Source organism: Neomonachus schauinslandi, chromosome 5 (assembly GCF_002201575.2).
Source record: "Neomonachus schauinslandi chromosome 5, ASM220157v2, whole genome shotgun sequence".
Classification (NCBI taxonomy): domain Eukaryota; kingdom Metazoa; phylum Chordata; class Mammalia; order Carnivora; family Phocidae; genus Neomonachus; species Neomonachus schauinslandi.
Genome location: NC_058407.1, coordinates 4,185,928 through 4,198,524, shown reverse-complemented (window position 1 = coordinate 4,198,524; position 12,597 = coordinate 4,185,928). Strand labels below are relative to the sequence as shown.

The following is a 12,597-nucleotide window of genomic DNA, read 5'->3' as shown; positions in this document are numbered from 1 at the left end:
TGAGCATCCTCTTCTCAGACCAGCCTCGTAAAAGGTTTCTTCATACTCTCTGCCCTGTTTAATAGTCTACTTTGTTAGGAAGTGCGTAAATCCCTTGCCGTAAATGGATTTGTTGCCTACAAATAATTTTAAAGAATATATCCTGGAAGCAAAAATTAAATGTAGATACTGAAATATAGTACGTCTACTGGTTATATCCAGAGTATAGATTATATTAGATACACATGTATACATCGTACATGTGTAGACTTAAAGCATTATACATACATATGCAAACGTAGTATGTATACACACATACCAGCGAAACCTTTTAATATATGTAAATTGTTTTAAATAATACAAGTTTTTCAATGCCAGGACTTTTAAAAGCTCGTTTATAAAATTCAACAAATACTGACTAATGCTTTCCATGTTCTAGGCCGGAGGTTGACCAGCCTTTTCTGTAAAGGCTTAAATTTTGTGTTTTTGGCTTTGCCAGCCATACTGTCTCTGCCCCCAGCTCAGCTGTCAGAGCAAGAAAGCAGCCGTAGTTGGTACATAAATGAACGGGCATGGCCGCGTGCCAGCAAAACTTCATGTATTATGGGTACTGAAGTTTGAGTTTCAGATAATTTTCACGTGTCATGCAGTAGTAGTAGTCTTTTGATTTTTTTTTTTCCCCAAGCATTTAAAGATACAAAAACTAAACTCGTGTCCGCACAAAAACACAGGCCCTGATTTGCCAACCCCCCTTCTCAGCAGTCTTCCAGCTAGAGAGCTACAGCGGTGACCGGAACAGAGTCCCTGTCCCCACCGGGCCCTGCGTTCCCGTACAGCGCAGGACTTTTTAAGTGCCACGGGTCCGGTAGTTGACAGGTGTTGCCTTTCTTAGAGGAGTCTTCCTCATCGGACAGTTCCCGCTTTAGTGTTTGCACTCACCTGACCTGAAAGTGAATTTGGGGGGAAGCCTGGGTGGCTCAGTCGGTTAACTGCCTTCGGCTAAGGTCATGATCTTGGGGTCCTGGGATCGAGCCCCACGTTGGGCTCCCTGCTCAGTGGGGAGCCTGCTTCTCCCTCTCCCTCTGCCCCTCCCCCCTCCCCGGCTTGTGCTCTCTCTCGCTCTCTCTCTCAAATGATCTATAAAGTGAATTTGACACATAAATGTGCTAACTAGTAACATCCTCGCTGTGAGGTATTTTTTCTAGATCATGTCGTCTGCCGGCCCCCGTTTTTGTGCCCCACGAACGCCTCGTCGTCTCACTTGTGCCAGGCCACCGGGTTTGGTGCTGGGCCTGCGTCGTTCTGAAGCGAGGGCCGAGGCTGCGGGCCCTGGAGTGGCCGTCACCTTCCCAGGCACAGCAGTACTGAGCTGTTCGTCTCCACTGTCCTCCTTGCCTGTTTCCAGACACCAGAGTGCTCTGCCGAGGAGCCGGCCAGCCCTATGGCGTCCCCGCTCCAGAGTGCTGATGACAGGGCTCTTTCAAGGTAGTTTGTAGCCCACAGGCTCACGCCTTGTGTGTGTGGTAGCTATGGAAACTTCAGAAGCCGTCTCTCTAAAGCTAAGCACACAATAAAGCACTTCACGTGTTGGTAGGATTAGACTTTAGAAGATGTTTAATTTTCTCCCCCACTCTTTCTTTCCGTCTGTCTCTTTAGAGAGGGAACAAGAGGGCAATGTGAATATTAACTGGGACTCGCTTTAATCTCCCTAGTGACACTCGGGGCTGGCGCGGGGCTGCCCGGGGCTCTGGGCTTTCACAGCCGCTAACAAGGACAGCCATGCATATTCATGAGCCAGGCTCGTGCGTGAGACCCCGTTTGTAAGGGCTGTGTTTCAGTGTTTCTCTTTTCAAACCAAGTTTTATGAAAGAAACAACCACTGAATTTGGTTTTTTAATTATTATTAAGCCAGAGACCCTAGTCGGTAATGCAAAAATGTTCTCACTGGAAATGGGGACAAAGTCGAGCTTGTCTGTGTGGCACTTAATTTATAGCCAGACAACACAGCCCCAAGTGTGGGAGCTCGCTGGAGGTGGAGACGCAGAGCACGCCTTTTGTATTTGCCCAGAAAAAGTGTGTGGCGGAACGCCGTGTTCCGACTCCACGAAATCCTCCTCTTTTAAAGAGGAAGTACTACCATTTCCCTTATATAAGAATGTGAAACATGCATTTAAGGGAAAAGGGTGGGGGACTTGCCGTCCAGTTATTTCTCATCTTCAGGGTGTGCACAGGGCTGGCTCCAGTGTGTGGCCGTGCTTCTCCCAACCCCTCCACTCCCTCCGCACACTCCCTCCGGCCCTGTGAACGCCAGTTTTGGAAAAAGACAAAAATGCCTTTTCTGCTTTGGGCTTTACTGCGTCTTCTATTAGGTTGTCCATTTGGTGGCTGTGCCGGGCATCCGTCCCTCGAGAAGTCCACAGCTGTTGCGTTTTGTTCCTGGCGTGGTGCTGGCCACCTGTCGGGAACCTTCACCGCTCCCGTTCTCCCCTGTGCTCCTCTCTCCCTGGATGTAAACTGGGCGGCGTGTCGGTGTTTAGTTTCCAAGTGCATTGAGGGTGAAGTGCTGCAGAGCTCCTGTGGCAGGATTTTCACAAAGTGCGTCCATTGCCTCGGCACGATGAGCGTGATTGAGATCTGCCCTCTCATCTGCCCACACGGTGGGAATTCTCCTGGGGTCGGTTGACATGGGCCCTTTGTGGACACGGTGCACGCAGCTTTCTTGCCTGGCTTGCATTTATACGGGTTTCCTTTCATCTCATCTCTCCACCCTGCCAAGCCCTGAGTCAGGAAACCACCCCGAGAACAAGCAGGAAAAGCAGAGCTCGTGCGGCTCACTGCGGTGTCACCACGGCCCCACCCACGGGCTGAGTGGGGGATAGCGCTGCCGGGGTCAGACGTCCAGCGGACCTCGCCCGGCGCCGTTCGCGGGGTGTTCGGGCGGACACACAGACACAGTGAGCGCTCCTGTAGCGTCCACAGCCCGCTTTGTGTCAGGGGCCAGACTGGCTGCTGGGGGTGCACAGATGGATTCGGGGCGGCTCCTGCCCTCACGAGGCTCACAGACAGGTGAGTACGGCGCAGCAGGCTGGGCTGAGGGCTGCTAGAGAGCGCTCGGCAGACACACACTGGGCGCACCTGACCCACACCGTCCGGAGCCAGGGCCCGGCGTGGCGATGTTGCTGGAGCCCAGATGCGAAGGGCGCCTGGCAGGAGAGGTACGCAGCGGCCCTTGGCAGGGGTCTTGTTTGCCCTGTAACAGTTTGATCAGTGCAGCTCTGGAAGGTGGCTCACTCTCCAGAGACACCGTGCCTTTCGTCTGGCAGCATCAAGCTGACGCCGGATTCCTCCATTACTGAGCCGCCCCCCCCCCCCACCCCCCCTCCCGTTTCCAGGAGCTCTCATGGGCCATAGAGGGGAGTTTCGGGTTTCCTGCTTTCAGTCACATTTCAGTGAATTACCAGGAAGCTTTGGAAAGAAGTGCTTTGCTCCTGTCGTTAGCATTCAGGAATTCTACACGTGAGCTAAAATTCTTCAGTCTTCTATCTTTTCTTGCCTAAATTTACCCTTCAGTTGTTTGCTCCTTCAGTCAGATGTCCTGACACCGCCTCCCCCTTTTCATACAGAGTGAGGAAATGAATTTGTAGAGTGATGTCATTCTGGATGAGAAATCACTTGCAGCACACCATTCATGGTTCAGAAATCCACTAACACGTTAGAAGTGTTTGTCATCTAGGATCCTCACTTTTATTCTCTATACTGGCGTAGAGTGGGGCTTCGGTGATTGTGGGAAAGGGGGAGAAAGTCACCATTAGGCTTTGTGCATTTGAGTATTTGTAGGGATTCTATCTCCAGAAAGAAAATACAGCCCTTATAAAGGTGCTGGGCTTTATCATCGAAGGATGACGGGTAAATGGCAGAAGGACATTCTCCCACCAAATTACAGAATCAGCATCAGCTGGGCATCAACCGTTCCTATTCTGTGCCATCTGGAACAGGTTGGTCATTTATACTCACAAGTGGTTTTGATGGTAAACCTCCAGAGACCAGTGGGTCCTACACTCAGCAAACATCTGCTCATCCTCTTCTTGGGGCCCATGGCCCCAGCCGGCAGGGGCCGGGAGAGGCCGGGAAAGGCAGGGCCAGCGTGGACCGTCTGTGATCAGGGGCCATGAGGAGCTCGAAGGCCTTGTCAGGATTGTGAACCAGCGTGGGTGTGTCGGAGGGACTGGGATGGAGTAACCTTTCAAAACCCCAGAAGATGTCCTGAACATAAAACGGCCATGTTTACTGCATCTCACTTGGCTGACTTCAGTGGACAGGCTGATTTTTTTACTACCTTGCTCTGAGGTTACTGAACTAGGGAAGCAGTTTGATTCACATTCTTTCTCAGACTCTACAAGAAAGAGCCACAGGCTTTATGCACATTGCAGCCTTTCTCTGTGGCCTCCTGCGTCCAGCTGAGGGAGCTAGAAAGGTCTCAGCGCTGGCCTCCCCGCTGTGCTGGGAGCTAGGACAGGGTCAGAAGCATTGACCCTTCAGGCTGAAGAGCCTGTTACGTTCTGGGGACACAGATGCCCCCATTCTGACATCAGAAATGGCTGCACCAGAAACACCCTGCAGTTGGGGGGAAAGAGCTTGTTTTTCTTGCCAAATTCCATCCGATTGTGGGCAGGGAGGCCTAGCTTTATTGGAGAAAGCGTTTACTCCCCCCTAGGTGTTTCGTTACTCCCTCCGGACTAACAGAAGGTGCCGGGCCCACTGTTCTGGGCATTGCCTACACGTCCCTGGATCCATGGGTTGGTACCCCTGGCAGTTTCTCTACGGTCTTTTCTAGAACAACATAGAGCAGCAGTTTAATGCTTTCCTGAGATTTACACAGTTCTTGGTCACTGAATAAAAGACCTCAGTAAATAATACAGCGATTCTGTCTTCTGTCTGCTGTGAAGGATGCTATGCTGAACGTGCAGAATGGGGGTGGGGGCACAGCAAGGCCAGAGGAGGAGATGCTTTCTTGAGAGCACAAGTATGCAAACTAAGGACAGCAAATCCTTCAAAGGCTTTCTAGCTCCATCTTTAAAATGCGGCCGAATGAGGGAAATTCCATGATGACTCCTAGGAGACAGTTCTTATTTATAACTGAGCTGGCTTTAAACAAGATGAGTCTCTTGTCTGCTTCTAACTTGGCATCTTTGTGACTAACGCTGTCGTGCTCTTATTCTTTCTCTGGTGGCTCAATAACATGGTTATCTAAGTGTGTGTGTGTGTGTGTGTGTGTGTGTGTGTGCACGCGCGTGTGCGTGCGATCATAGAGTTCAGATGTTTCCCTGCTCATTCGTTCATCAAATCTTGATTAAGTACCTCCATGTGCTGGACATCACACACGTACACACACGTGGGACATACATGTACAATGCATGTGTTGCAGCTTTCTCGTTACTTCCCTCTTTGGATGCATATTCATATAGAACATGCTCTGTGAGAACTTGTTCGCTGATGCTGTGTTCCTGCCCTCCCTTTCCAATAACGCTCATGTGAACTCCCGAAATGGGAAAGTACGTTGGCAGATTCCTTCACTCGGCCTCCAGTTCTGACCCAGTGGGTGGTGTACGCCATCCGCAACCTTACCGAAGACAATAGTCAGAACCAAGATCTGATTGCGAAGATGGAGGAACAGGGACTGGCGGACGCATCCCTACTTAAAAAGATGGGCTTTGAAGTTGAGAAGAGGGGTGACAAGCTGATTCTGAAACCTACTAGTGACCCACCTCCGCTGGTGAGTGTGCCAGAGCAAGCCCCTCTGGGTCCAGCCTCCCCGTTCCCTCGGCCTGTGACAGGGTTCCTTCCTGAGAACATGGCTGGGCACACTTTGCCTTCTAAAATGGCCAAGAAAGCCCGAAATTTAATTGCCAATAATTTTGGGTTTTTTGTTCAGGCTTTATGCTGCCATTGTCTTAAAAGTTCAAACTCATTTTAGGGGAGAAATATAAAAGTCATATCAGAATTTTTACATGGTCTGAAGTTTCTAGATTTTCTAGTGGAGAGATGGCTAATGTTGGCTACTATGAAAAGAGCAGGAAGCTCCCTATATAATAGTGAGTGTTTCAGGTTTCTCTCTCAGCTCTTGACCAAAATTCTCTTGTGTTTTTTCGCCCCCTTGGATGACTCTTATAAATAGATCTGTTACATCTGCCATTTTGTTTCTTTTTTCTTAGTGAATGAACTCTCCATCGAAATATCTGAATTTTTGGAAACTGTTTCCTGGATTTTCGTCTTCTGCAGTATGTGAAATTGCAAGTGTTTGAAGATTTATTAAGTGCAAATTCAGGAACACATGAATCCTTTAGATAATAGAGTTTAATGTGGATAAGCTCAAAAGTGAAAGTACATGAGTATTCTGTTGTTTCTTTGCTTTAGAAACTGTCTGGTTTGCCTTTGTCCCCATGGATACAGTGTGCATTTAAGTAATATATTGTACTTACTGTGGCAACGGATAATAAATTCTTCTCCTCGAGGGTGCATCCCTTATTTGGCAAAGACTGGAGCATTTGATTGGATTCCATTTGTTCCTTCAGATGGCAAATCAGCCTGATTCCTTTTCTTCTCTGCTTGTTGGGTTTTCTGCACTCTGCCAGGCAGTTGAAGTAGTTTCTCACTGTGATTAATTCTAGCAATCTCTTTTCACCCTTTCTGCCTTTCCAAAACATTGACAAGACTCATTTCCAGCTAATTAATTCGAGAGATGCTGAAGAATAGAGAAGCTCCATCTTCATTTTAGGGACTGGGCTGTGCTGTCACTGAGCCCGCCCTTTGGAACGTCGTCGCAGGGAGTGAGCAGAGCGGGGAGAGCTTGCAGGCCATTAACTCTTCTCTTTCCAAATCACCCGGGAAGAGACCTCCCGGACCATTGTGCTCCCAGGGGGATGCCTGCCTCTGACCCACTTTTCGTGCCTTTGTGAAGGGGGCTCTGTGCACAGGACCACAGGATTAAAGAGCATCCGTGTCTTGTTCACTTTCAAAGGCACAGTCTCCCAAAGCACGCCACCCCAGTTCCGGCCACGGCTCCACTTTCCAGAATTGCAAAAGTAGCTTTGGGGAGCGAGAGCAAATTTGACCTGTATCTTTCTATTTCCATCTCTTTCTCTCTCTCTCTCTCCCTATATATATATACATATATTAGAGCTGGAGCATTAAAACGAGCACTGAAATTTCAGATCATTGATGTAACCAAAAAAGCTCTAGAAGGGAGGTCATGTATGAACATTCCTGAACAGCCAGTTATTAAAAGCTATCTAGAGATTTTGCACAGTTCCTGTTGAATCTTCCAAAATAAAAACAAAAAAGATTCATCCCGAAGTGTTACAGAAATACTGATTGTTCCAGAGTAAAGTGCTTTTAAGTTTTTTTGGTAGCCATACTTAAATTGCTTTTGTAAAAACAGCTTAAGCATATTCAGAATGAAATGAAAGTTGTCCCCCTTGCTAATGTACTCTGTATCTCCGAAGAAACTCAGCTTCTAGAATTGTGGCAATCTGTGAATAACATTTTTTTCTCTCTCATTTATGACATTCCATCAGTAAAGAAGCCTTTGCAAAATTTAAAATGCACAAAGAAGTCGTTCTTTCCTGGGACACAAAGAGTTAACATCCTGTCCTCTAAATAGAGGGCCCGCCAAAGGAAAAAAAAACAGTGGGAGTCCCTTTTTCCTTTTAACAAGTTTGCAATAGACACTTCTTTTTCTTCTTCTCTCAATGGATGTATGCACACCAGTGGAATCAAACAAACATGTCGGTATAAGCCATATAATAACAAACACAAATAAACAAAAGGGAGCCTTGTGTGGGAACACAGAACGGGGTAATGGCTGTGTGTTTTCTAACTAGGAAATGTGGGGCTTGCATAGTGAAAACAGGCTGACAGCTGCATTGTGGCTGCTTGGACGCCCTGGATGGCTAATCCTCCAGCACAACCAACAGCTTCCCTGTCCTCCCTCCACCACTTGGCCATTCTGAGAGCCTCGTTCTACATGCTTGCTGCAGAGGATTAAATCACCATCTCAATCAGGCATTTAGAAGAAGAAGAAAGGCAGGCAGGCTAGCCTTACAGCATTTGTAAAGGGACAGAATGGTCACAGCAAGTTTTGTGACCATATTATCTTCCAAGAGCAAACTAACAAAGCTGTTCGATTTTTTAGCCTGTTCTGTTATCAAAGAAAGTGGGAGAAGGCTTTTCTGCTTGATACTGAGTCCAAGTATTTGCAGAGTGATTTTGTTTAATGCATTAACAATGCATGTTAATGTTTCAAAACTACTTGCACGATTTTAGTAATATGCTATTATAATTTGTCCATATTTTATATATATGTATATGTCCACATGAATACACCTCATAGGGTTGTTTGTGAGGTTTTTTTTAGAAGCTAATATTGAGATACGTTTTTGTTCAGTAACTTCTGAATCTAGCCACAGAGCTTGGAAACTACTAAAAATGCCCATTTTGCAAAATGAAATATAGAGAAGTGATTGTGGTCATTTGGGCTATAATTAGTACATTTTAAGTCAAATGGGCACAAGAGAGAGATATATCTCTCTCTTGTGCCCATTTATATATCTCATGCCCATTACCTACTGAAGGCATCAATATCCTGTTCTTTTACCAACACCTGGAATTGAAATGTTATTTAAATGTCATCACTATCCCTTCATTTCCATCCTTGAATGAATAAACAAAGACATTGTAATAGAAATGCCAGTCTCTGCAGGAGGAAGACTTTAAAGTACATGTTCCATCATCAGTAAGTTCTGCACATAGGAACCAGTTTTTACATGAGAGTCAATAAAATTGAGACAGAATTGTAAAATGCAGAGAAGTTGAGGAAGAACCCTACCACTCAAAGTCTGATACAAACCCAGTCCTTTGGAAGGTGGTGGTGGGGAGAAAGGGCACTTTGGGCGCTGTCCACGGTCCTGATAATTCTAGCCCCAGTGGCCTGTATATGAAAATCAATTAAAAACCTTGTTTTCAAAATTCACATTTTTCCCCTTGCGTTTATATGATATAATATCTATTTTTCTTTTCCATACAGATTTTTTATATACTTATTTGGTTTCTTTTTTACATCAAATCATGTTTAGATGATATTTTACAATATGAATTTAATTTACCATTTATAACCTACATGAATTTTAAAGGTAAGTTTTTTTCTGTAAATGTAGTGGTGTTAGTATTAACTCATTCATCAGACTTTCCTCATCACAGCCAGTTATGTCAGCGGAAATGACTTTTTGAAGGTTTTGATCATTGTTTATTGTTGCTTCAGTTAAAACCTTAAATTAGAAACAGCACATTAAATGTTTCTTCTTGTTTAAACAACATCAAATACGTTCATTTATGCACAGTGTGTCCTGCTCGTTTTACATGAGTTCAGTGAGAACTTCCGTGATGTTTTTTGCACGGGTGTAATTTTTGCTGCCGCCGTGTAAAGCACGGTGGTCAAAAGGCACAAACAAGTGAGTGCGTGTGGGTTATGGGTCCCTGTCTCTTGCCCGTGTAACTGGGCAGACTCCGTAAGCTCTGCGTCTCCATTTGCTCAACCAGTAAAATGGCACTCATGGTACCACCGACCCACAGGAGTGTCTGAGGGTAAAAATTAACGAACACGCTGACAGTATCTGTTACGTGGTGAGCATTCAATCCTCCCAGCACTCTTCTTGCTTGACGTGCCTCTTCGGGCCCTTTGCACCTTCACCGTGAGTATTTCTGATAGAAGCACATGGAAACTGCACCTTGCCTCCCGCTGCCCCCGTCTCCACAGTGCTGGACACGCAGGAGGTGCTCACCAGATGTAGTGTATGTGGTCGGCAGATCCTTGTGGGATGCCTTCTGTGTGCCAGTGTTCTCAGCACTTCGAGAATATTCGTCATTTAATCTTCAGAGCAATGATACGGTGTGTTCTAGGGTTAATCCCATTTTGTGGATGAGGAAGTTGAGTTGCAGGGGTTACCGCCCAGGGCCACACAGCAGGTAATGCGTAATGATTAATTGCTGTAGTTAATTAGAAGGGAATGAGTGAGGAGGAAAATATGGCTTCTTTCCCAGAAGCATGGAAAGTAAATCTAGCAGAAATGCCTGGACTGTGGCTCAGGATGTAGAGCAAGGGGAGCTCCATGGGAAGAACGTGAGCTTTGCAGTTAGAAAAACCCGAGTTTAAATCTCAACTCCACATAAATTGCTTAACTGCTCAGGGCCTACATCTCCTCAAGCAGTGTACCAGGCCAGCACTGAGGGTCCAGCAGTAAAGAAGGCAGACACGGTCTGTGCTCTCGTGAAGCTTCAGTTCTGATGAGAATGACAGAAAATTAACAAGTAAACAGATCAGAACAAGGGCATCACATACTGCAGTGAATGCCGTGAAGAAAAGGTGATGATACAGATGGTAAGCTGGGTGCCCTTTCTGAGACGATCGCATCTGACCTGTGCGGAGAGCTGGGGCAGAGCACTCACCGTGAGACAGCGCCAAGCACAAAAGCCCCAGGATGGGAAGCTTCACATGGTGGCCAGGCCAGTGAGGCCAATGCCTGGTGACCGGGTAGAGGTGGCATGAGGGAGACTTGGTCAGAGGGGTAAACAGGAGTCCAATCATGCAAGGTCTTCGAGGCCAAGGGAATTTGAGTCTTACTTGAAATGTGTTGGGAAGGTACTAAGTGGCATCCAGCATAGGAATGAGAAGATCCACTTCACGTTTTTCAGTGACCACTCTTGCTGCTGTGTAGAAAATGAATTGCAGCGGAAAAAGAACAGAAGCAGAGACATAATTTATGGAGCTACCGATGATGGTGATTTAGACACGTGTGAGTCAGTGGCTGTGGAGAGACAGGTTTACATTTGATATATGTGTTGGAATTCATAGGCCTTGCTGATGGATTGTTGAGGATGGGCTAGATGAAGTAAACAAGAATAACTCCTAAAATTTTGTTGAGCAACTGGGTAGATGATTATATGCTCCCCAAAGTGGAAAAGTTTGATGTGAAGGGGCAGAGAGAACCGAGATTCTCTTTGGGGCAAATTAAAGTTTGAGATGCTTTTGAGACCTCCCAATGGAGATGACTTTGAAAAGCAATTAGGTATATGAGACTGGAGCTCAGAAGACAGGTCAGTGCTGGAAATACATGTTTGGAGCCCAGTAGATGATAATTTGAAGCCATGGAGTTAAATGAGATTGTCTAGTGCAGGGGTGTATATAGAGAAGAGGGCCAACTACAACATGTAGCCCACATTTTAAGCCTGCATATAAGCCTACACTTAACATTATAGCTTAAGATATTTCCATATGCTAAAAACCCCTCCTAAGAAGAGTTTCAGTGGCTGCATCATCAAAATATTCCATAGGAGGCTTAACCATTCTCTTGTTATTAGACATTTTGTATTGTTTTTCATCATTATAAATATCGTCGTGAACGTCTTGGTGCATAGAGCTTCATTTGCATCTTAGGATGCATACTATGGGAGGTCAAGGAAGGAAGATATGGTTGGGGGGCTAAAGGAGATTTTCTTGGAGAATTATTTATGTTAGAAAAGGGAGAGCACTTCTAAATCCATGATGGTTCTGACCAACCTCCCTGAAGATAACTAAAAAGCAGGCCAAAATATTTGTAAACTACTCTTTGAAGGTACCAGGGAGTTAACGAGACACAGAAATTAAGGGCCAGGACCCAGGAGTAGACAAGGGCTTGGAGATGAGCCTGGTGTTTGGGCTGCTCTTTCCTCGAGGTATTTTTCATTTCAGAGAGAGAAGCAAAGAGGCTAAGTGACTGAGTGGTGTTTCTCACAGCCTTGAGGAGCCAAGGTGATGGGAAATATTGCCTGGTAGACCTCTGTTTCTTTAGGTTGGGACCCCCAAAGGGCTATATCAGAAGAGTGATCATGAGCCAGAAATAACCCGGGACGACACTCAGTTTCAAATATTTCAGCCCTTGAGAAATTGAGTTTCAGTAACCTGGTGTGCTGTGCCTTCAGAAATCCTGGATTACTGCTGTCCCAGGTACCTGCCAGCAAAAATCCTCTCTGGAAAAAGATACCACCTTAGGTCTCAAATTATCGGTATAATTTTCTATATATGTTCTCTGGCACTCAATCAAAAAAAACATGAGGTGACAAGACAACATGATATGAAAATTAAGAGAAACCATAGCTAATAGAAGTGAACACAGAAGGTCTCAAGATAACAGAGTTATCAAATTTAAAACAACCTTGTTCAGTATGTTTAAAGAGAAAAAAGAGAAGATTGAAGATGGATATCGAACATGTCAGCAGAAGACAGGACAGAGTATGAAAGGGAATCATGAAAATTCATGAACCAGAGAAAATACAACCAAAATTGAGGAATCAGTAGTTGATTTTAGCCACAAAAGAGAGAAATTGTAAATGGAGGACCGACCAGTTGAGAATAGCCAGAATGAACCACTAAGACAAAATGATGGAAAATACAGAAGATGGGGTAAGAGACATACAGGATACAGTGACCAAGGTCTAATGTCCGTATTTACAGTTTAAGAAGAAAGATAATGGGTGTTTTACTTTTTGGTAATAACACTTAAAAGTCAATATTAAACCTTAGGCTTG

At 45.6% G+C, this 12,597-nt stretch overlaps 1 protein-coding gene across 1 annotated transcript in view; it reads left to right on the top strand.

The window, feature by feature from the left end:
* Nucleotides 1-8,036, top strand: part of ATXN10 (ataxin 10) — a 163,116-nt gene extending 155,080 nt beyond the window's left edge. The window contains exons 11-12 of the mRNA XM_021687462.1: nucleotides 5,565-5,752; nucleotides 6,192-8,036. Coding sequence (XP_021543137.1) covers nucleotides 5,565-5,752; nucleotides 6,192-6,194 — 191 coding nt within the window. The 3' untranslated portion in view covers nucleotides 6,195-8,036. The remainder of the gene's footprint in view (nucleotides 1-5,564; nucleotides 5,753-6,191) is intronic.
* The last annotated feature ends 4,561 nt before the right edge of the window (nucleotides 8,037-12,597 follow it).